Source organism: Convolutriloba macropyga, chromosome 10 (assembly GCF_964194025.1).
Source record: "Convolutriloba macropyga chromosome 10, txConMacr16.3, whole genome shotgun sequence".
Taxonomy (NCBI): domain Eukaryota; kingdom Metazoa; phylum Xenacoelomorpha; order Acoela; family Convolutidae; genus Convolutriloba; species Convolutriloba macropyga.
Genome location: NC_134477.1, coordinates 51,029,470 through 51,054,869, shown reverse-complemented (window position 1 = coordinate 51,054,869; position 25,400 = coordinate 51,029,470). Strand labels below are relative to the sequence as shown.

General features: G+C 34.1%; 1 protein-coding gene across 1 annotated transcript in view; it reads left to right on the top strand.

Moving 5' to 3' along the window:
• The window catches only part of LOC142348192 (uncharacterized), a 65,104-nt gene that overhangs the window by 28,780 nt on the left and 10,924 nt on the right, over positions 1-25,400 (top strand). The window contains exons 4-8 of the mRNA XM_075399438.1: positions 1,615-1,805; positions 8,559-8,792; positions 18,401-21,957; positions 23,637-23,800; positions 23,931-24,070. Coding sequence (XP_075255553.1) covers positions 1,615-1,805; positions 8,559-8,792; positions 18,401-21,957; positions 23,637-23,800; positions 23,931-24,070 — 4,286 coding nt within the window. The remainder of the gene's footprint in view (positions 1-1,614; positions 1,806-8,558; positions 8,793-18,400; positions 21,958-23,636; positions 23,801-23,930; positions 24,071-25,400) is intronic.

Below are 25,400 nucleotides of genomic sequence, written 5' to 3'. Positions count from 1 at the left end.
TGGTCCTTTGTCAAGTTTCCAGTACTCCAGTCTTTTCTTTGTGAATTGGTTACACTGTCTGTCGATTGAAAATATGCTGGTGATGCATCTGATAAGTGAGAATAGTCAGATTTCCACTTCGAGTCGTTTCCGGAATTCTTCAGGCTATGTTTTTAAGATCTGTTCACACATTTTCATGATTTTTGAAGTCAAATTGGAGTAGTGATTTTGGTCACGGCGATACAGGAAATGGAGCGAAAAAGCGAGTGGTTTTGTGGCGTGAATTTTTTTCGCTCTAATTTTAAAGTAGAGTGAGAAAACGGTGTTTGAACAAAAATTCGGTTTCTCAGTAACGGTTTTTTGTTCACATGCGGCAATTTCACTCTGATTTTTAATGTTTTTTCAAATTTTTTGGGTCGGATTTTTTCTAAATGGGTTTTCCAATCCATTTACAGCTCATTCTTGGCCTAGTTTTTTTGTTTGAATTAAATTTTCATTTCTAGCTAGTGGTTTTATTGTTCACATGCGGCATTTTGACATTGATTTTCTGTTTTTTTCTTATTTTTTGATCTGATTTTTTAAAAAATGGTTTTCTCAATTCACTCATAGTCCATTCTAGGTCTAGTTTTTCTGTTTAGTCAATGAAAGTTCTTTGAATTGTACGTCAGGACTTGTCCTGCTATGTTTTTTTACTTCGTCGAATAAAAAAATGTTTCTCTTTACCTCATTTTGCCGCTTTTTCAACATTTTGCGTGTGTGATATCTTTTTGACTTCTCTAGGCTAGTTTCTCTCTTCTCTCATTCTGCTAAATTGGTTTTGAACATCAGTTGCTCAGCAAAGCAATTCAAATTGAACAGAGTCGGTATAAAAAATTGAAGTCAGAAGTAGAAACGGGATAAACCCATAAAGCCCAATTTTAGATGCCCGCTATTTGAACGTCGTTCCTATGAGTCTTAGTTACCATCTCTAATGCTTATTGGTATTGATAGTAGCCCCTGTAGCCTCTCTCTAAGAAACAGAAGTACGTTATGTTCAACTACGAAATGCCATCAAAATAAATCGGACTTAAAAGATGTTTTTGTACAAAAATCTTTTTATTTTTCAATATATTCTATTCTTTCAATCCCAATCATGCTTATTGGAATCAACGACGGCTATTTTCCGGCAATCTGCCGGGTATGTTTTACTTTTGCAGTGATTATGCTTTGGCCACACTTCACTTCCCTCACTCTCAAAATGAATTTCTCTCTCTCCATGATTTTTTTGGTACTATGTTTGGAAAAACTAAAGGTTGTTAAGGATAGCTCAATCTATTTGACTATTTTGCAAGTTAAAACAGGTCTTTTACTTGCAAGTAAAAAACCGAATTTCCCTGTCTGTAGATCTTACTTTTCCTTACTATTTCGAGACTACCAGTCTACTATGAAATCGCAGCTACTTTCTGCCAATCCACCAGCTAATTATACTCATTTTGATCGCAAAAATGCTGTGTTGTTGATAACAAATTATAATCCGAGACATCGCGCAACAGATCTGTAGTAAAAGTGTCTTGAACTGCGCTCTTGTGTATAACACTAACGATATTTGGATCTTTGACGTGCCTGAGTTTAGCAGACAATGGTTGATTGTTGCAGGTGGTGGAAGCAAGCCTTGTTCCCCAGTGCAGGCTCAACTAATAAACAGAGATCAACAGACAGACTCCGATTGGATTGGGCAACTGGAAAAGACAAGTCAAATTATCACTGAAAGTGGCGATCAGACGGAACTAGACATTCCCAAACAGTCCGATGATGTTTCACCTTCCATCTACATCAGTTTGTTAAATGTTAGCTTGCTTTATTTTTTATTGGTTTTATTAATAGCCGCACAGCGATAGCTGGGGCTATTATTGGCCTTCTCTTGGTTTTTTTACGACTCGACGAGGAGTATTGGTTTTCTTAAGGTTTTTTTTAACGGAAGTACTATTCGTTCAGACGCCGTTTTAACCTAAAAGCGAAAGTGAGTAAAATTGCCGTGTGAACTAATTTTTTCAGAGCGAGAGAAGTTTTTTGATCATGCGCTGCGTTTAGTGAATGACTTTTTGACTTTGAAAAGTAGTTTTTGAATGAATGGCACATATAGATAACCGTTTTTTCGTCTAAGTGGCCCATTTTTTTTGCTTGTAATTTGGTTTTTTGTAGAAATAATTTTTTTTGATGCTATATTGAAATATAAACCTCGGAAATTGATGACAAAGAATTTTGCAGAGCCTGAAAATGCGTTTCAAATCCAAAATTGGCGCACATTTCTTGATTTTTTAGTTAATTTTTGGCTTTTTTTCTATTAATTTCTTCATTTTTGGATCTTTCAGCCCTCTTTTTTTATCAAAAATCACTTAATATGGCAACTCCCCCTTATAATTCATATGCTCAACGCCTCTTTCTACCTCGATGTAATTTGTTTTATAAAATTGTACATATGCGAATCCGATTTTGGTAGTATTTTTCCAATTTGTGTAAGTTTTTGTTTGTGTTTTGGTTTTGATTGCTAGAAATAGCCTTTTTGTGCATTATGAGGGACTTCAATTTCGTTTCAATAAAAAGTCAATCAGTTTTCGGCATTAAGTTTTTGATAAACAGTTAAAATTATTTTCATAAATGCGGCCTTGAAAGTTTTTTTGGCCATTTTTTTGCAAAATGTTTCAATGTTTCCTATGTTTGAATTCTGCTTTTTTTTGTTCTGCTCTGGTGGATAGTTCTTTGTCTCGGATAACTCGTTGTCTTTTCTATGTCTCGAATGCTGAACAATGGAAGGTATTCGTTTTTTATTTTTTGATTAATTAATTTGATTTTCTACTTTCAAAAATCAAGATTGTCTTTTTGTTACGGTGTTCATTACTTTGTGTCCATATTCTTCACATTCTAGTTTATATCATTCTAGAGTTTTAATGGCACCTACTTTCATATTCGTTTTGATTTTTTCAGTTTCTAGAAATTTAAATGATTTCAGCTTTTTATTAGATTTGCGGCATTTCTTTGGTGTGCAATTGGCTTCATTCAACATAAGGCAGTACTGAGAGTTTGCTAGAAATTTTCACTTAATAGTATTCTTAGCAGTTTTCTTCCGGCCTTGGTATTGTTTTTAGACGACTTTTTGCCCTTGAATTTTGTTCTTTTGTTTTGTCTTTTCTATGATTAATTTAGTTTTTGGATAAGTAGGAAATCATGTTCTGGAGCATATATACAACAAGGAAGAAATATATGTTGTTTTTGTCTTAATTGCAGTGATTATGAATCTTTTTTCCAGTGGTTCTCTGTTTCCTTAATTTGAGCATTCTTTTTTGAAAAATGAACTTAGTTTCTAAGATCATAATCTGCCGTTTGCTTTTGCGATTATTTTTTGAGATTAGAATCATGAATTATTTGATTGCAATTCATAGCCCTGTCAACCTTTTCAGCCTATCAGTTTTTTCACGATCCTAATTATTCGGGCTTTTTTAACGTTGCCAAACGTTTTCAATAAAAAATGTGCTGCATTTTGTTTCTCTTGGTGAACGAGGTTAAAGTTGCACCAATTTTTATATCAGACCTGGGGAGGTAATGAGGTAATGGTTTAATACAAAAAGGCAATGGCTTCAGTTACAATTACGGTTTTGTGAAGTTTTGATGCTTCGAGTCGTTTCCGGAATTCTTCCGGCTATTTTCTTAAGGTTTTTTTTTACGGGAAGAACTATTCGTTCAGACGAAAATTGTCGTGTGAACTAATTTTTTTCTGAGCGAGAGAAGTTTTGTGATCATGCGCTGCGTTTAATGAATGACTTTTTGACTTTGAAAAGTAGTTTTTGAATGAATGGCACATATAGATAACCGTTTTTAGCCGTTTTTTTGTCTAAGTGGCCAAGTTTTTTTGCTTGTAATGTGGTTTTTTGTAGAAGTTATTTTTATTCGATACTATATTGGAATGTTACCCTCGGAAATTGATGCCACTGTGTTTTGCAGAGCCTAAAAATGCGTTTCAGTTTCAAAACAAGGACAAATTTCTGGTTTTTTAAGTTAATTTTTGGCTTTTTTCTAATATCTTCAATTTTGGATCTTTCAGCCGTCTTTTTTCTCAAAATTCAGTTCATATGGAAACTCCTTTTTTTCATATATTCATAATTCATATACTCAACGCTTGTTTGAACCGCGAAGTATTTTTGTTTTATGAAATTGTGCACATGCAATTTCAATTTTTGTAGTTTTTTCAATTTTTCCTATTTTCGTATTTTGGTTTTAATTACTAGAATTAGTCAGTCTCTTTGTGCAAAATCAGATTTATATTCCGTTTCAGTACAAATTAATTTTTTGGCGTTAAGTTTTTGAAATACAGTACTTTTTTATATATGCAGTCTTAAATTTTTCGATGGCTCTGTGTCTCGGATGGCTTTTTGTCTTTTCTAAGTCTCGAATGCTAAATATTGAAATGTATTCATTTTTCTTCATTTTTTAAATGTTTTTCAATTTTCAAGTAGTCTTTTTGGTTTGGTGATTCTTACATCCTGTCCTTATTCTTCGCATTCCAGAGTGTATCAGTCTAGCATTCCTCGCACCTACATTTATATTCGTTATATTGCTTTCTTCAGTTTATAGCCAAAAATTAATGATTTCAGCTTTTTCTTAGACTTTTCTTCGGTTTGCAATTGATTTCATTTAACATATGGCACCACTCAGAGTTTTCTGTTAAGCATTTTCCAATGTTTTGGCTGAGCACTAGTTTCTGCTATTTTCGTTGGGCCTTTGTATTGTTTTTAAACGATTTGTTGTCTTTGTTCTTTTCTATGATTAATTTTTTTTTGGAATTAGTATGAAAGCATTTGGTCTATCATATATTCAACAAGGAAGATTTATATCTTATTTTTGTCTGACGGAGTCTTAAATTCAAGTATTCTTTTTCTTTTGAAAATTTTAGTTTTCTTAGATTATTATCTGCCTTATGCTTCCGCGATCATTAATTAGTTGATGGCATTTGATAGCGCTCTCGGTTTTTTGATCTTATCAGTATTTTGATCATTCTAAATATTTTGAACATCTTTAACGTTGCCAAACAGTTTTAATAATATGAAATTTTGCTACATTTTTTTCTCTTGGTGGCAGCAGTTTAAATTCCACCAATTGTAGATTAGACTTGGGGAAGTAAGGAGTTAATAGTTTAATACCAATTGTAATGGTGTCAGCTGCACTTACGGTTTTCGTGAAGTTTTGAAGCTTATAGTTGCTTCCGGATTTCTTCCGGCTATGTTTTTTTTAACGGAAGTACTATTTTGACCTGACAACCAAAGAGAGTAAAATTGCCGTGTGAACTAATTTTTCTGAGCGATGGAAGTTTTTTGATCATGGGATTTGATCAGTGAATGACTTTTCGACTGTGAAAAGTGTTTTTTGACAGAATGCAGCATATAGATCACCATTTTTGGCCGTTTTTTGTCCAATTGGACCAATATTTTTAATTATAACTAAGTTTTTGTAGACAGTTTTTAATAGAAACTGTATTGATATGTGAACCTCTGAAATTGATACCGCATTTTTTTGAGTGTGATAATGCATTTTAAATTCTAAATGAGCACATTTTTCAATTCATTTTTGGCTTTTTACATTCATTTCCTCAATTTTGGATCTGAAATCGGATGTTCTTTCAAAAATTAGTGCATGTTGCAATTTAACTGATATTTCATGCATTGAATCCATTTTTATAACGTGAAGTATTTTCGTTTTATAGAATTCTACACATGCTTGACCGATTTTGGCAGTTTTTTCCCAATTTTTGTTTTTTTGTTTTTGGATTAAATTACTAGAAAAAATCTTGGAGCGTAATGTCATTGATCCTAATTTCCTTTAATAATTATCGACTATTTTTGTTGCGTTTAATATTTGAAATTCAGCAAGCTTTTTTTTCATAAGTACAATTTTGAAAAACTTTTTGACAATTTTAATGCAAAATATTTTGTTCCCAATCTTTGAACTATGATTCTAAATTTTAATCTACGCAGGAGGATAGCTATATACTTTTATGGTAAATAATGAAATATAATTGTTTTTCTACTTCATATTTAAATCAATTTGATTTTTAACTTTCAAAAATCAAGAACATGTTCTGGTTTTTTTATGTTTTTTGTCCGTATTCTCCGCATTCTAGCATGCATCAGTCTATCTGAGTCTTTTCTTCAGACCTACATTTCTAGTAAGATCAGCTTGTTTCAGTTGCTAAAAGAAATAAGGATTTTAGCGTTTTTCTTAGATTTTTTGTTTACAATTCTTTTCAATTGACATAATGCGGCATGAGAAATTGCTTGAATTGCCGTTCAAAATCTTTGGCTTGTATTTATTTTCCACGAATAGTAGTGGGTTCTAGTTTTTATTTTAAACCTTTTTTTTGTATATCCTGTCTTTGTCGTTTTGAATAATTTGTAAATTTTTCAACTTCTTTGCAGATTTTCAAGGCTTCAGGCGTTTTTTGGCGCATTGTACCATTTTATTGAATTTTATGGTCAATTGATTTAAAGTCTCATGACTGTAGGTTTTTTTACTACAAGGAATACAAGTTTCTTTTGCTACAAAGTTGTCTCTAGGCAATTTAACAAAATTTTAGGATTTCCCTTATTTCTTCTTTTCAAAAATCCAGACATTTGTGTGCCCATTGAAGCTTGGCTGCTTTTTGTGGTTAGATAACTAGTTATCATAGCATGAAACAACGGTTTTCGTTTTTATGAGTACTTATACTACATGGAAATTAAATTGAACTTTCTTAATTTTTTGTTTGTTTTGCCGACATTTTTTGATGTTGTTTGACATTTGAATGTTTTCTCTGGATGGTGCTTTCTGTATGGAGACGTGATCTATCTGAAAAACCAGTTCTTTAGGTGGGTACGACTTCGAGTCGGTTCCGGAATTCCTCCGGCTATGTTTTTTTATTTCGTCGTCATGATTTTTGTTACGACCATATGACGTCACAGCCACTTTTTGTTCATTCGTTCATGCAATTTCAACTGAAATGCATGTGTGACGTCATTTTTCGCTCTTAGTGTAGCGAGTTTTTTTTCATGCGCGTGATTAAATTTTTGGTCACACTTGACTTACCTCACTCTCAAAAATGACTTCCTCAATTTGAAATTGACTTTTATTTACTTTAATTCAAAGAGATAAGGTTAAATGGGTTTGTGTCACTCTAAATGAAGGTTATTTGAGATCAGCTAATAGAGGCAGCAATAACTTATACAGATTTTTAATCAAAATATAACAGATCAGCCTTCAATGAAAAGACGAATTTTTTTGGTCTGTCTTTTTTACTGTTTTTTTAGACTGCCGATCTACGAATCAATTGCGGCTATTTTCTGGCAATCTGCCAGCTATGTTTTTAATTGACAAAGACTTACCTGTGAAATTTAAGGATCTCGGAATTTTGAGCTATTACGAATACCAATACAATTAAAGCATTAAGGTGGAATAAAACTATGGAGTGGTTAGCTATTAAAACCTTTTTTGGAATTATCGTTGTTTTCCATGTAATTTATATAATGCTTATCTCGCTAGCATTACAACTTTTTGCGACTGTATTATATTCATTCAGTTGTATTTGAAATGTTTTCAATTGCTCTTGAATGAAATTTCAAGCAATTACTATAATGGTGCGCGTGTATTTGATGAAAAATTTTTGCTTAAACATTTTGACTTTTTCCAATTATTCGAGAACACTAACGATAGAACTCGACTGTGTAAATTTTGCAGTGTTTCCGATATCGTTGAAAAGTCTCGGCTTTATCGTCAGGTCCCAATTGCTGGATTTTGTTTCTGTATGATAGAGACAATTCTGATGTGGTCTTATAATTGTTACAACATATACAAATGGAGTTTGATTAACTATTTTGCAAACTGTCTTTTATTCTTCAGCCACAGTACAAAACTATCTTACGCACTTTGAAAATATGGGAAGGTCGTATTGAAGCCCATGAACTTAAGTCTTTCAATCCATTTTAGTTTCCAAAAAGTCTGCCATTACTCCCCCTGTATGCACAATATAAACATGCCTAATTAAAATCGCTTATAGGGAGAGCTGGTCCGTGTTCTCGGGTTTCCCTAATGGGGTAATTAATTCGATCCCACTATCGTGAGTGGAGGATCTTTTTAGTCAAAGGATTTTTTTTCTGCAAATTTTGGCCGATTGAAAAATTTGCAAAATTTTGGTTCCTACTCAGTTCTCCATTTGTCAACTGTAATCTTCAAACCTATTTCTGCATTTCAATTTGTTAACTATTTGAGATTTCAAACTTAGGGAATATAAATTAGCTGGTTTTCGGAAATTATCTTCTGAGAAAGAAAAACTCAGTAAATGTAGTTTGCTCGATTTTCACTGGTTTTGTTTTTTTTTAAAAAGTAATGCAATTTACTGAACAAATAACTGTTGACCATTTAACAATAAGGGAAAAGGAGCGAAACGAAGCCAAAACAAAATATCTTGAAGTAAGCAGCAATTTGGTGCTGAATGAACTCACCATTAAATGTGCAATTAAATGCTGCACAAGTCCTGTCCATTAATTTGATTAATGTAGTATTTTAATTTCCTTTAGATCAACAGTCTAAACGAGTTGGTCAAAAATAGTGACAGTCTTGGTGATGACCTCAAACAACTTCTCCAAGACGTCAACTTAGAGTCTCTCTTGGAGGAGGCTTCACAAATCCAGGAGCACAATGTGTTGCTTCTTTCTCAAAAGCTGCTCCAATTCAGACAGGAATCGACACTTGAACTGCAGAAAGTTTCAGAACAGCTCATATTATTGCAGGAATCGCACGCAAAATTGCAGGTACGGTCCAATGTTTTAAAAGGTGATGTGCTCAGAGAGAATAAATCAAACTTATGGCTGAACCAGTTTTCAAAATAAACTCCGAAATTAGAGGCATGTTTAAGAGTTTTACATGATGTTCCAGCAGACAACCTGTTGTCAAAAACTAAGCAAATAATTGTGCTGTATTGATTGAAGAACAGATTCCCTTTATAGTCGAGCTTTTTATCATCCTTGAAGAAATTGACGTTATTCTGTTGAGCCTATTAGTCAGAAAGGAGCCTTGATTGGACCCCTTGACCTCAATTGATATTGAATAGAGTGACAAAACGCAGTAACTGAAAACCCGATTTTATCACTGTTCTGTATTGCGGCGGTCAGTTCCTTTTTAACATGATGAATCTGCCGAGTTCATCTGCCTGACAAAAAAATGGCCAACCTTGAAACTGAACCGAGTTATCACTCGATGTATCGAACTGTGATAAGTCTGCTACTTTTTCCAACTTGATAATTTTGTCTCGTGTTTTTTACCGATTGGCTTTGGTTTTGTAATTAATTGCTCTCAAACGAAGTTTGTAGCAATTATATTAGTCCTGTTGGTCTTTTTTTATGCGATTTTTCGCTTGACCGATTTTTCGTCTGACGCTTTTGACTTTTCGTCCTCAAAAACGGGATAAACAGGTAGCGCCCAGCGGGCATTAAGTGCTCTTAGAGCCTTTCAGCTCTGTTTCAGCTCAAACTGTTTTGGAGACTTATACTTATACTTATGGTGTGAAGGGCGGTTCTGAGAGGTTGATGAGAAACCCCACCCCGTTGACCCCCATCCCCACCGCGCTGTTGCCCCCTCCCCCCAACCCAGTGTTGCCCCCATCAGCCCCCAGTGCACCCCCCCCCCCCCGTGGCTAGCTACTGACGAAGCCAACCGCTCGCCGGTCGTTTGAGAGCAATTCGCCCGATCTTAGTCGGTTATGTTATTTAGCTGTAATAAATCTTATTTTTGAGAAAAGTAATTTCTAGGCTGCTCTTTACCGTTCAGAAGCCATGGAAGCAAGCTATGTGCTAAATTAAGAAACAACACTGAAAACATGAAAAGATTTGTGTTTGGACTAAAATTTTATCTTCGTGTAAAATTATAAACTGCATGTCAAAATAGTGATCTGAAGTTCCGATGGACACTGGACATTAAGCGTCGCTAATTTTCGAGATAATAATTAAGAATTTAAAATCAAATGAAGATTATTTTTGTGATAGCAATATTTATAGCTGTAAGCTGAGCGTAGCTAGATTGCGGTGCTCTTGGTTTTTTTACAATTCAAAGAATTTGAATTGTATTGGGGCGCTGTCTTTTTTTTGTTCACACATTTTCATGATTTTTGAAGTCAAATTAGAGTAGTGATTTTGGTCACGCCGAAACAGGAAGTGGAGCGAAAAAGCGAGTAGTTCTGCGGCGTGAATTTTTTTCGCTCTATTTTTAAAGTAGAGTGAGAAAACGGCGTGAACAAAAATTCGCTTTCTCGCTAGTGGTTTTTTGTTCACATGCGGCAATTTCACTTTGGTTTTTACTATTTTCGATTTTTTGGATCGGATTTTTTTCTAAATGGTTTTCCCAATCCATTCATAGTTCATTCCAGGTCTAGTTTTTTGTTTAGTCAATGAGAATTCTTTGAATTGTACGTCAGGACTTGTCCGCTATGTTTTTTTGTTTCGTCGTCTCACGCTCTTTTTTCGTTTTACATTTGTTCACACAGCAAAGCTGAAAAAGTCGAATTTTCTGAATGACTTCTTCCTCTCCCTAACGTCATTTCTCACTCGCTTTAGCAAAAGTTTTTAGGTTATTTGCGTGATTAGGTTTTGATCATACGTGACTTACCTCACTCAATAAAATGACTTTTGCACTTTAAAACTTAAGTTTAGTTTGAATTTGTTTAAGGTCAAAGGAACGTATTTGTGCAGTAAAGGTCCCCAATAAGAGGCTTCTGCCGAATGAATTATAACAGGCTTTATTAATTTATCGCTTAATTTGGATTAATTTCACGTTTTTAAATACTTGAATCTTTTGAATCTGAATAGTTGATTTAACAATATCAATAGAGTTGTTGAAAAAAGCTGATTTGCCTAATTCAGGACAAATTTGTTGTGCACAAAGTTTGGTTGCGTCATTTTTGGTAGCCGTCGAAAATTTTCAATTTAAAGTTGCCATGTATAGGTTGGTATTGTTCCAACCTTTTATAGAAAGTTTTGGCATTGATTTGAATCCCAGTTTTTCCGAAGCCTGGCACCAAACTTAAAAAGTCAAATTGATTGGACTTTGATACCAAATTGTTGTTATTTTTAGGCAAAGAGTATTTGGTATTGACCTTTGGTCTTGCATGAGAGCATCATTCGCTAAACTTCGTAATTTTTTTTATAAAACTGGGATTCTTTACTTTCTTAAAACGGTAAGATTCAAGCTGTGTAATAAATTACGAAACAACAATTAAAAAGATTGGTGTTTGGACTAAGATACTGTCTTTGTCGTGCGAAATTATAAACTGCAAGTCCAAATTTTGAACTGAAGTTCCGATGGACACTAGACATTGTGCGTCACTTATTACCGAGATATTAAATAAGAATTTAAAATCAAATGAAGATTTATCCGATTGTGATATTTTTTGCTTTCTTGGTTGTTAGAAATCTCCGATGGAGGCGCAAAACTATGGGGGAAATATTAGCCAAAGATCTTAAAAAATACTTTATACTAATTTAACCTGATTGATCGTTTTGAATTGCTGCTTTTTACAAATCTTGTTCATTGTTGTTGGGATAAAGTTTAATCAAGACATCAAAAAGGTAAGCTGTCGAAATGGTAGCCATTTTTAGTTTTGGAATCTTTTTAAATCTTTTTTCGATTAAGAAATGTAACCAAAAATTGGTGGCTGAGCTTTTTATGTTTCTTGAATCTTCTTTTGAAAACTAATAAATCTTATCAAAAGTAAAGGTTCGCTAAACATTGATGGGAAAAGAAAGGTTAGATAAGAAGTAGTTGGAAAAGTAGTTTCGAAAGACTTGAAACACTGTTGTCTGTCTTAAACAAAAATGAACAGCGCGTCCCAAGTATGGAGGCACTTTTGTAATAATAGTCAGCACAATAGCAAAATCTGTAAAATGAATGAGATCTTTATTTGCCACCGTGTAACTCAACAGTTAACAAATTTATAAGCTTCTGGAAAAAAACTCATATTCTGCTTGTTATCTCGAACAAATCTTGAATCCCAAAGTTTCCACCTTTTTTGCGTTTCACACCTCTACTCTGCTTAAAACATAGTTTTTACTTTTTTAAATATTTTCAGTAGCGTTTTGAAATCAAATGACCAACGTTGAAATCCCTCAAATTGCAAGTCAATCAAGCACTTTTATAGCCAATAGCAGGCTGAAAGATTCTTTCCAGGCTGTTTCCAGATTCTTTGTTGCTGAGGAATCAAAATGCCGGTGTTATCTTTTGGTTTTGAAATTGAGGTCAGTTCCAGTTTATCAATTTGTGGCTCCCTCAGTTATATTTGTGCGGAACAAATATTGAAAAGACCTTTTAAAATTAACTGAACTGTGTTTAAATTCAATTTTTAAGAACTGCAACTAAAACTGAGTTCCCTAAAACTGATTCAAACTTCGAATACCTCAGATGAAACAACGATATCAATAGAGTCTGAGAAAGCAACGTATCAAACTCATGTCGATGATAGCAACAAGTGAGACTTAGCCGGCATGGTTTTTTTGATGCTCTCATACGGATTTTTTGTCTGATGTTCTTGGCGTCAAAATCGGTTCATAATTGTTCTAAAATTGTCTGGAAAACCAAATAATGCCAAAAACCACATTATTTATTGAACGATCTTTTTTGACCTTTCTACTCAATTTGGATTAATTTCTACGTTTTTACATACTTGAATCTTTTGAATCTGAATAGTTGATTTAACAATATCAATAGAGTTGTTGAAAAAAGCTGATTTGCCTAATTCAGGACAAATTTGTTGTGCACAAAGTTTGGTTGCGTCATTTTTGTTAGCCGTCGAAAATTTTCAATTTAAAGTTGGCATGTATAGGTTGGTATTGTTCCAACCTTTTATAGAAAGTTTTGGCATTGATTTGAATCCCAGTTTTTCCGAAGCCTGGCACCAAACTTAAAAAGTCAAATTGATTGGACTTTGATACCAAATTGTTGTTATTTTTAGGCAAAGAGTATTTGGTATTGACCTTTGGTCTTGCATAAGAGCATCATTCGCTAAACTTTGTAATTTTTTATAAAACTGGGATTCTTTACTTTCTTAAAACGGTAAGATTCAATCTGTGTAATAAATTACGAAACAACAATTAAAAAGATTGGTGTTTGGACTAAGATACTGTCTTTGTCGTGCGAAATTATAAACTGCAAGTCCAAATTTTGAACTGAAGTTCCGATGGACACTAGACATTGTGCGTCACTTATTACCGAGATATTAAATAAGAATTTAAAATCAAATGAAGATTTATCCGATTGTGATATTTTTTGCTTTCTTGGTTGTTAGAAATCTCCGATGGAGGCGCAAAACTATGGGGGAAATATTAGCGAAAGATCTTAAAAAATACTGTATACTAATTTAACCTGATTGATCGTTTTGAATTGCTGCTTTTTACAAATCTTGTTCATTGTTGTTGGGATAAAGTTTATTCAAGACATCAAAAAGGTAAGCTGTCGAAATGGTAGCCATTTTTAGTTTTGGAATCTTTTTAAATCTTTTTTCGATTAAGAAATGTAACCAAAAATTGGTGGCTGAGCTTTTTATGTTTCTTGAATCTTCTTTTGAAAACTAATAAATCTTATCAAAAGTAAAGGTTCGCTAAACATTGATGGGAAAAGAAAGGTTAGATAAGAAGTAGTTGGAAAAGTAGTTTCGAAAGACTTGAAACACTGTTGTCTGTCTTAAACAAAAATGAACAGCGCGTCCCAAGTATGGAGGCACTTTTGTAATAATAGTCAGCACAATAGCAAAATCTGTAAAATGAATGAGATCTTTATTTGCCACCGTGTAACTCAACAGTTAACAAATTTATAAGCTTCTGGAAAAAAACTCATATTCTGCTTGTTATCTCGAACAAATCTTGAATCCCAAAGTTTCCACCTTTTTTGCGTTTCACACCTCTACTCTGCTTAAAACATAGTTTTTACTTTTTTAAATATTTTCAGTAGCGTTTTGAAATCAAATGACCAACGTTGAAATCCCTCAAATTGCAAGTCAAGCACTTTTATAGCCAATAGCAGGCTGAAAGATTTTTTCCAGGCTGTTTCCAGATTCTTTGTTGCTGAGGAATCAAAATGCCGGTGTTATCTTTTGGTTTTGAAATTGAGGTCAGTTCCAGTTTATCAATTTGTGGCTCCCTCAGTTATATTTGTGCGGAGCAAATGTTGAAAAGACCTTTTAAAATTAACTGAACTGTGTTTAAATTCAATTTTTAAGAACTGCAACTAAAACTGAGTTTCCTAAAACTGATTCAAACTTCGAATACCTCAGATGAAACAACGATATCAATAGAGTCTGAGAAAGCAACGTATCAAACTCATGTTGATGATAGCAACAAGTGAGACTTAGCCGGCAAGGTTTTTTTGATGCTCTCATACGGATTTTTTGTCTGATGTTCTTGGCGTCAAAATCGGTTCATAATTGTTCTAAAATTGTCTGGAAAACCAAATAATGCCGAAAACCACATTATTTATTGAACGAACTTTTTTGACCTTTCTACTCAATTTGGATTAATTTCTACGTTTTTACATACTTGAATCTTTTGAATCTGAATAGTTGATTTAACAATATCAATAGAGTTGTTGAAAAAAGCTGATTTGCCTAATTCAGGACAAATTTGTTGTGCACAAAGTTTGGTTGCGTCATTTTTGTTAGGCGTCGAAAATTTTCAATTTAAAGTTGGCATGTATAGGTTGGTATTGTTCCAACCTTTTATAGAAAGTTTTGGCATTGATTTGAATCCCAGTTTTTCCGAAGCTTGGCACTAAACTTAAAAAGTCAAATTGATTGGACTTTGATACCAAATTGTTGTTATTTTTAGGCAAAGAGTATTTGGTATTGACCTTTGGTCTTGCATAAGAGCATCATTCGCTAAACTTCGTAATTTTTTGATAAAACTGGGATTCTTTACTTTCTTAAAACGGTAAGATTCAAGCTGTAATAAATTACGAAACAACAAGTTCCGATGGACACTAGACATTGTGCGTCACTTATTACCGAGATATTAAATAAGAATTTAAAATCAAATGAAGATTTATCCAATTGTGATATTTTTTGCTTTCTTGGTTTTAGAAATCTCCGATGGAGGCGCAAAACTATGGGGGAAATATTAGCGAAAGATCTTGAAAAATACCTTATACTACTGTAACCTGATTGATCGTTTTGAATTGCTGCTTTTTACAAATCTTTTTCAGTGTTATTGGGATAAAGTTTAATCAAGACATCGAAAAGGTAAGCTGTCGAAATGATAGCCATTTTTAGTTTTGGAATCTTTTTAAATCTTTTTTCGATTAAGAAATGTAACCAAAAATTGGTGGCTGAGCTTTTTATGTTTCTTGAATCTTCTTTTGAAAACTAATAAATCTTATCAAAAGTAAAGGTTCGCTAAACATTGATGGGAAAAGAAAGGTTAGATAAGAAGTAGTTGGAAAAGTAGTTTCGAAAGACTTGAAACACTGTTGTCTGTCTTAAACAAAAATGAACAGCGCGTCCCAAGTATGGAGGCACTTTTGTAATAATAGTCAGCACAATAGCAAAATCTGTAAAATGAATGAGATCTTTATTTGCCACCGTGTAACTCAACAGTTAACAAATTTATAAGCTTCTGGAAAAAAAACTCACATGTTGCGTGTGATCTCGAACAAATCTTGAATCCCAAAGTTTCCACCATTTTTTGCGTTTCACACCTCTACTCTGCTTAAAACATACAGTTTTTACTTTTTTAAATATTTTCAGTAGCGTTTTGAAATCAAATAACCAACGTTGAAATCCCTCAAATTGCAAGTCAATCAAGCACTTTTATAGCCAATAGCAGGCTGAAAGATTCTTTCCAAGCTGTTTCCAGATTCTTTGTTGTTGAGGAGTCAAAATGCCGGTGTTATCTTTTGGTTTTGAAATTGTGGTCAGTTCCAGTTTATCAATTTTTGGGTCCCTCAGTTATTTGCGCTGAAAAAAAATATAAATAAACTGTGTCCTGTTTATATTCAATTTTTAAGAACTGCAACTAAAACTGAGTTTCCTTAAACTGAGTTAAACTTTTAATATCTCCGATGAAGCAAGTATAGTCGATAGATTATTAAAATTCCTTTAGAGGCAATTCATAGCAACAATATCAATAGAGTCGATGATAGCAACAAGTGAGACTTAGACGGCAAGGTTTTTTGATGCTCTTATACGGATTTTTTGTCTGATATTCTTAACAACAAAATCCGTTCATAATCGGTCTAAATCTGCCTATAAAACTTAAGAAATAGCAAAAACCACATTATTTATTACATCGTGGTAATTCTTTACCACTTTTTCTGACCTTTTATATAATTTGGAACAATTTCTACGTATTTAATTACTTGAATCTGAATGGTTGATTTTCTTGCTTGTTTAATTGGCGAACGCTTATTTACTTAGTGACAATATCAATGGAATTGTTGAAAAAAAGCTGATTTGCGTAATTCGGGTCGAATTTCTTTTCAGAAAATTTGTTTCCCTCGTTTTTGCTAGCCGTCGAAAAGTTTGAATACAAAATCGTATTGTATAAGTTTGTATTGTTCCAGCGTTTTATTGAAAACAAATAATTGTTGCATTGATCTGAACCCAAAGAGTTATCGAAGCCTGGCACCAAGCTTAGAAAGTCAATTATATTGGATTTTGATAGCAAACTATTACTATTTTTAGGCAAAGTATATTTGGCATGGACCTTTGGTCTTGCTTAAGAGCATCTTTCGTCGAACTTAGTAAATTTTTGACGATAATGCGTTTCTTTAATTTCTTAAAACGTTAGAATTCAAGCTGCGTGATAAATTACGAAACAACGCTGAGAACCTAATTAAAAAGGTGCGTTTGGACTAAAATATTATCTTTGTCATGCGAAATTATAAACTGAAAATTCCATCTGAATTTCGATGGACACTGGACATTGAGCGTCACTAATTACGGAGATATTAATTGAGATTTTAAATTCAAATGAAGATTTTTGTGATAGCAATGTCGACATTTCATCTCGAATTTCTATGACGACATGAAGAGTGATCTTTAACGCTTATCAGTTTTATCAGATTATGAGTCATTTTGTGCTAGAAAGTTGAAGTTTGTTTCTGTAATAAGTTAGAATTTGTTTATCATTTTCGAAAAAAATTATAAGCAAATTCAACGGCGTCCAAAGTTTTTTTTTGGACGCTGTTGACTTATCTGCTGTCATTTTGCTTTTTTCCGCCATCAAATGAAGAATTCGCTTTGATATCATACGCCCAGTTTTTTGTTTTTTCAACATTGAAAAAATTAGAGGAAAATGAAGGATTTTAACTGAAAGCTTTTTTGAACACAGTTTCGAGCAATTATTGTAAACGTGTCAGTCTGTTGCAAAAATTTAGCTTGGCTGTTTTCAGTTTTCGAGTGTTTTTTTCGATCTTTGAGTTTTTTGTTTTGCGCGATCTAAACTTCTCTCTCCACATCACGTGTCAGCAGCTGAACTCAAGTGGTGGCAGTTCACTACTAAATGTCAAATGAAACGTGTGCCGAAATTGCATTTTTACTTTGTAGTAGATGTAATTGTAGTTTTTGTAGTTGTAATGGTATATAATATCTTATGATGACATCATTTGAAGCCCATTGTATTGTTTTTTACCTTCCCCCTACAACTGAAGCAGGCTGTAATAGATTGGAGCTCCCACTAGTCTTTCTAGAGTATTTCTTCGGACATTAGTCGGTTGTTCATTTTTTAAATCAGAAAAAGTAAAAAAAAAATGTATTGTGCCAATTGCATGATCTCGTTGGAATGTAACCTGTTCTTAAACACCAAACAGAGTTGATTTCATTAGTTTGATGTTCCGTTTTCGACATCCACTGACAATCTGTTGCATGTTCAAAATTGATACGGCAAATTAAAGTTTTTGGGAACTAAGTTCATCTTTGGGAAGATCTAAGTTCTCACGCTGAATCTAAGTTCTCACGCTGAATAAAAAAACCTAATTACCTCAAAACTCGCTCCTCTTACAGGTTGTGGAAAATTTTCCTTAATAAAAAAAAGAAAAATTGCATAACAAAGAGTGACCATCTAATTACCGTTAACTGTCACTTAGTTCCCAAAAACTTTTATTTGTTGTTTCAATTTTTGCAGCAGATTGTCAGTGGATGTCAAAAAAACGCAACAAGTTAATGAAAACAAACTACTGCTTAATTACTTTCAAAAAAGTTATAAAGGAGTTAAAATAGCCGATTGGTTTCCCCGATTTTTTGTCTGAACTGAACTTTCTGACCTAGTGACATTTTTTTTTCGTGTGAGATGCTAATGGTTTTTCACTGATAATTTTTTGATTCAGTCGTTACCTTAATCGTCCTTAAAAAACTTCTGCGCGATTCGAAAGAGTAATTATTTTTTAGTCTGATGACTCAAAGCAGCAATTGGACCTGGATAACTTAACCTCAGAAAACAGCCGCCTTCAAACCAGACTACAAGAACTCTCAACCGCTTTGGAGTTGGCAGATGAGCAACTGCAGAAAATTGATTTTAGCGAAGTCAACTCGCTCAATCAACAGTTCAACAGAAATGATCACTCGAATAATCGCTCAGAATCTTCGGATACCGAAGATTTGAAACAGACCCAGTTTCTTTTAGAAGAATCCTTATCGTCGAACCTGAAAATGTCGTCAGTTATGGAGGATCAAAAACACGAGTTAGAAGTTCTGCAAAATAATTTGAGTCATTTGCAGAAAGTGAACTCGGAACTTACATCTGAGAACGAATCTCTCAAGGAGTTGACTGATGAACTTTCAGGTCAGATTGCGGAAAGTGAGAAAAATTTGGAAAAATTACGGCAGGAGCAAATTGCCGCAATGCAAACCAGCGAAAGTGCAGATGACAGAAATAACCTTGCCTTAGATAGGTCTAGAACTCCTGAGTTTCAACTCAGTATAGTTACCGAATTGCAAAACGAAGTATTATCTCTTAAGAAGAAATTGAAAAAGAGTAAAGCTGCATCAGATAGAAGTTCATTATCTCCTGAAAAAGCAAGAAGTAGTAGCAATAATGCAAGTCCCAGTACACCTGTTTCAATTGCAACTGAGAGTGTTGATAGTTCAATTTTAGAACAAGCCTTACTTGACAAAGAAGAAGTGATAGTAAAATTGAATCGCGAAATTGAGGGTTTCAAAAACACAATAGCAGATTTGTACCGCGAAAACGATTCAAGGTTCGAAACTCAAACTGAACTGTTATCATTAAAAGATCAACTAATTGGTTTGCAAAATGCTTTGGAAAAACAAGAAGATCAAATAGTCGATAAAGATTTCACGATTGAAAAGTTACAGCAAGAATTGGAGGTGAAAATTGAGCAACATTTAGAAGAAACAAATCATTTCAAAACAGAAAATGATCGATTAAGAATTGTTTGCGCTGAAATTGAAGACCGTGAAAAAACTATGCAGAAAAATATCGAATTTTTGCAACAGAAAATCTCAGAAGCGAACTCAAAGTACGACAAATTTATGAAAAATTTGAGAGAAATGATTACCAATGTTTTCCCCGTTTTAGTCCAAGACGGCTTAAATCTGGGGGAAGCAGAAATCCTTACAAACTTAGCGCAAATTGTAGGAAATGTTATCCAGGAAAATGAGAAATTGAAGTCAATATTACAATCTGAAAGTGACGAAAAAGATCAAAGTATCATTAAAATTTCGGAACTGAACCTTGATTTGAAATCAGTCAAAAACGATTTAGAATCAGAACGAAATGCGAACTCGGCGTTGCGTGAACAAGTTCAGGAAATGATGAACAAATTAGTGAATGTTACCAACGAAACGAATGATTATGGGTTAAGGTTAAAACAGGTTTCGGAGAAGCTAGCTTCCTCAATTCATGAAAAATGTGACCTTAATTCGAAATTGAGTAATTTGCTCCAAGAACGTGATATTTTGTTACAGTCAATTGAAAAACTACGAGTTGAGAAAGAATCGCTATTAGCCGAAATTGACAAGTTAAAATTGCAATTAACAGAATGTAAAGATATTTGTGAGAAATTAACGATCGAAATTGAGTTATTGGTTAGCAAAAATTGTGAAATTAGTGACGAAATATCTCGAGAAACTGCAATTTTGCATGACGATTACACGGCGAAAAGCGAAAGTTTAAATTCGGAAATGCGTGAATTGAAATCTCAAATGAGGCAATTAGAGAATGAACTGAAAAGTTCCGAAGACTCGAAACAAGAAGTTTCAAACGAGCTTTTGACGAAAGAAAATGAATTAGCAAAAGTCAATTCTGATTTGAAATCTGTATATGCCGAATTAGAAACGATATTTAACACAAACGATTGCAACGAAATTTCACTAATCGTAACATGGATGAAAAATGAAGTGAAACGCTTAGAAGATGAAATTTCGTCAAAAGATGCAAAAATCGATTATTTTGATGCAAAAATTGAAAATTTGAAAGACGAGCTGCAGACCAGAGATAAAGAGATTCGATCTAAAGATTATAAAGAAAAACGTTTAGAACGAGATATTGAAGAATATAAAATTAAAATCCAGAATTTTTCAGACAAAAACGAATATCTTCAGGACGAATGCAATCTGCTTACTGAACGAAATGAAACGCTAGCTGGCACAATCGCGCAATTAGAAAATTATTTACAAATTTCTGAGAAAAAATTGAGCGAAACTTTAAGCGGCGATTGGGAACAAAGATTTGTAAAAGAATGCGAAACTGTTTCAACGCAGAAAAGTCAAATTTCAGAGCTACGAAATTTAGTGGAGGGATACGAAAGTCAGCTAAACGAAGCTTTAGAAGACTATGAGAGCTTGAAACAGCGCTATACAGCTGTATCCGAGCGTGTGTCTGGAAATGACTTAGCATTTAAAGAGGAAATTGCTTCTCTGAAAGAGCGAATCAGTACCATAACGAGCGAAAAACTGCACCTTAACTCCCAAGTAGAAGATTCAAAGCAACAAATATCGACTTTGTCGCGTCAGTTAAAAGAGCTTTATTTGAAAGTACAGAATTTTGAAGTTGTTGTCAACGATAAAGATGATCTAATAGCGAGTTTGAATGAAAAGTTGATTTCTTCAAACGAAAAGCTGGCTCAAAGTGAAAGTTCGCTACTAAGCATAGAAAAACAATTCAGTGAAAAGATCAATGAAAATCAGGAATTTGTGACTAATAAAGCCGACTTGAAAGCGAAAATTGACGAATTAAACAACGAAGTTGAAAAATTGAAAAGCAAAAATGAAGCTTTGAGCGAAATTCTGAACGAAAACGAAACTGGTTGGAACCAAAAATTCCAAAAACAACAAGAAGATTTTGAAACTTATGCTCAGCAAGCTTACCAAGTTAGAGCGCATTATGATCAGTTATTATATGCTTATAATGAAAAGACGCAGCAGAATAGTGACCTTGAGAAGACGGTTGAAAGTTTGAAAGAAGAGAACTCAAAGTTAGAAGAACGACTAATTGATGCTTCGTCAATGGCCCCGGTGGCTTTCAACGAAACCCAGATTTCTACCGAAAGTGAGCAAAAATTGACCTCGAGTTACCCTCCTGACCTTTTACAAGTTTCATCTTCAAATGACCTCAAATCAGCCTCTGAAGTTCTGCAACGTGAAATCAATTCGAAAGATGAACAAATTTCGAAACTGAAGACCGAAAGGTCGCAACTGCAAGAAGTCATTGCTGAAAAAAATTCAGAGATTGAAAGCTTAACTTCAAAAAGCGCTGAAATAAATGATCAGTTGACTAAAAAAGGAATTGAAATCAAAGAATTCTCGGCTAAAAATGAAAAACTGTCCACAGAGTTAGTGAGATTACGGGAGCATATGTTAAAAATCGAAGAAGGCTACACACAAGAAGCGTTGGCTGCGGAAGAACGTGAAAAGAATTTGAGAACTAAATTGTACCAGGTTGAAGAGAATCTGCAACGCGTGACTTCCACGAGCAATGTCATTGAGTAAGTAACCTGACCTTTTTGCGGCAATTGATAAATTTTGCAATTGGTCAGAAAATAACGAGGTGCTTTTTCAAATATGCAATAAAATTTTGAAGCTTCCAGTTTTTGAGGCTTTTAATGTTACCACATTTTAATTTTGAAAACTTCATGCTAAGGACACTTTTTTGTCCAGACAATTTTGACTGTTTTCGTGCACAATTTGGCCAATTCAAAAAATTTAAGATGCTTGATCTCGATCGTGTTAATGATTATTTCTGTTCCATTTTTTCTGATTATGAATACGCCAATGTTTTGAAGTTGCGAAGCAGAAATAAATTTAATGCTCTTTTAGCTGTTTGTTTATTTGACCATGATTTTAAGAAAAAATGCGGAATTTAAAAAGACATCTAAAAGCGACTTCACAAAATTTGTGTCTTTTAGAAATTGTTTAGTCCAATGGCCAAAGTGTTGAAAAATTAGCCAATAGTTGTTGCGCTTTGTATTACATTTCTATTTTCTCAACCTTCAGGTTAACAAAAATTTAGATTAATTTGTACTTGCTCCCGAACGAAGTCGGAAGCAATTATTGTAAATGTGTGTATCTTTTTATGCAAAATTTGTGTCTGAATGTTTTCGTCCTGAACATTATTTCAATTTCACATTCTGAGAGACTTTTTTCACGCTTGGCTTTTTTGAGTGATTTGAATAGCAAGCATTCAGAAATTAAGATCTTTTGCTAAAAATTAAACCAATTGCAACCGATTATCGTTCTTAGCCGTGTAGCGTAGCGGTTAATGTACCTGACTCTCATCCGATAGGTCGTGGTCGCAGGTTCGAACACCTCTCCAGTCAAAAGTTTTGGCACCATGAAAGTTTCTCTAGCTTAGGTCCGCTTCTAAATTGTTTACCATGCCAGTAGTTCGAGAGCAATTCGCCCAATTTTAGTCGATTTAGTTTTCCGTTGAAAACTCTAGGTGTCGATTATTGGGGGGAGCGGACGAGAAACTGACACGGAGGACTGTTTCAGTACTTTTTCAAAAGTTCATAGGTTTCTAAGTTTCTAGTAAGGCTGTGAAACTCACTTCAGTAGTAATATATATAATTCAAATAGGAAAATCTTAATTGGTTTTGGGGCCTCTTGGTGCTTTTGAAATCAAAGTTTCTTAAAAGTAATCAAGTGCGTCTTTTGGATTCCTTAGCGCAAGAGAAACAAAGCAAACATAGAGAAACTTGTTCGGTGCAAAAGCGAAGCGTACGTTACTTTTAATGGAGGACGCAAAATGTGAAAAACACCTTTTTAATTCTGTATCAGGTAGAGTTTAAAAAGCGCTGGGAAATTTTTAATAAGGATATCATACCTTAATTCTATTATGTTAAATTTTCTATGATTGCATGTTATGTTCGTGTTTTGGCATAGCGCTAAGCCTAATTTTGGAGAAGAGTTTCTTTGATCTCATGGCATGAGCTTGACCAATTTCATCATTTTTCTGTTAGGATAATTTTTGATGAGTTTTCTATAGAAAGCAATCATGTGTTTTAAAACTATTATTTTTATTCAAACGGATTAAAGTTTTTGAAATTTCATCAGGAATTTCATTAAACAGTTGCTAGCAAATGTTGAAAATTACGAAGTTAATTCCTGACCCTCGAATATCATTTGATCGTCACATGTGAGTTTATACTACGGTGCCTTTTTGCAGCTCCGAGTTGTTGACAAAAATGTCGGAGCAGGAAGCACAGCTGTTTGAGGTGACAAGCAGGTCAAAGCAGACAGAGGTACAGTTAAGAGACATGACACAACAGATGAATCTCTACAAGGATGCTTCTCAGAATCTACAGCTGGTTTTGGAGAACTTCCACAAAGGTTCGAGCCTCTTTTGATGAAATGTAATAAAAAACAATAGAAGCGATGGATATGCCATGGAGCATTAATTTTGGTGTTAAATACACTTGGCATGTATAGTCGACTGGTAAATTTTTTTTGTCCGTTTCAGAACAAGAGCGTGAAAAGCGACTGAGTGAAGAAACCTTCGAGAAACAAGTGTCTTCTGTAAATGAGCAGAAACAACAGCTGGAGTCTAAATTGAAGAAACTCAACTCCAAGTTAGACAAGCAGCAAGAATTGCTAGAACAGGTCTGATTCGTACTAATTTGGACATGCTATTTTGGGAAATATATAAGATGGAATCGTGAATCTTTTATGCCCATCAAGTAGGAGTGAAATTCAAATATTTTTGTATGATCGCAAAAATTGTTCAATTGTACACCTTATGGCCTAGTCTCAAGCTTTCGTCGGTTATGAATAATAGTTTAAATTGAGTTCAGAATTGCAATTGAGATCAATTCTGAACATAAACATGGCAGTAATACATTAACAATAATCTCAACCAAGGACCCTCAAGAGTCAATTGTATTGATGAGGTTAGAGGGGCACACAGAATACGCAGCTGTTTTGAATATCAATTTACTGTTGTTAATAGCCGCCCTCATCTTCTCAGCCGGCTATTATAGCGCTCCTATTTTTTTTAATTTGTCGAACTTTTTTTCGCTTTACCTTATTTCCGCTTTTTCGACATTTTACGTGAAATCTTTTGGACTTCTCTAGGCTAGTTTCACTCGTATGTCATTCTGCTCAAAGTACTTTTAAACAGCAGCTGCTCGGCAAAGCAGTTCAAAACGAAGAGAGTCAGTATAAAAAAATCAAAGTCAGAAATAGAAACGGGATAAACCCATAAAGCCCATTTTTAGATGCCCTGTACTTGAAATTTTTTCTCAAAAGTTTTAGTTACTATCTATAATGCTTATTGGTATTCATACTAGACCCTGTAGCCTTTCACTGAGAGACAGGAGTATGTTCAACTACGAAATGACATCAAAATAAATCGCACTTAAAAATGTTTTTGTACAAAAATCATTTTTCTTTTCATTCAATCCCAATAGAGTTATGGGAATCAACGGCGCCTATTTTCCGGCAATCTGCCGGGTATGTTTTGATTATGGGTGGCAAATCTAAGTAGTAAATCAGCTTATATAGTGTAAATTACCCGCCAAAGCTTGATCTGGATGTGTGAAATTAGCTCGAAATTAGCGCATGTGCTTTCTCAATTTTAACTTTCGGAGTCATGCTGAAACCCCTCCTTTCGAGCTAGGTTTCACCAAGAAGATATGTACGAAAATGTGAGTGTTTTCTTATTCCAAGCGATTTTGTCAAAATATCTGCAGGCATGTTTTCTGTAGTCAAATATGACAGTTCAAGCTTCTGGTGTTCTACCAGTTCTCGCACAAAGTGCAGTTTTATGGCAAAGTGTTCAGTTTTTTCCATGATGCATTGAATGCTTGCTTAAGGCAATACAAGCCTGATTATCGACAAAAATTTTCAGAGGTAGTTTACAGAAAATTCCTAAGTCCTCTAAGATTCCACTTAGGTGGATGGCTTCTTTACTTGCCTCAACAACAGAGTTAAG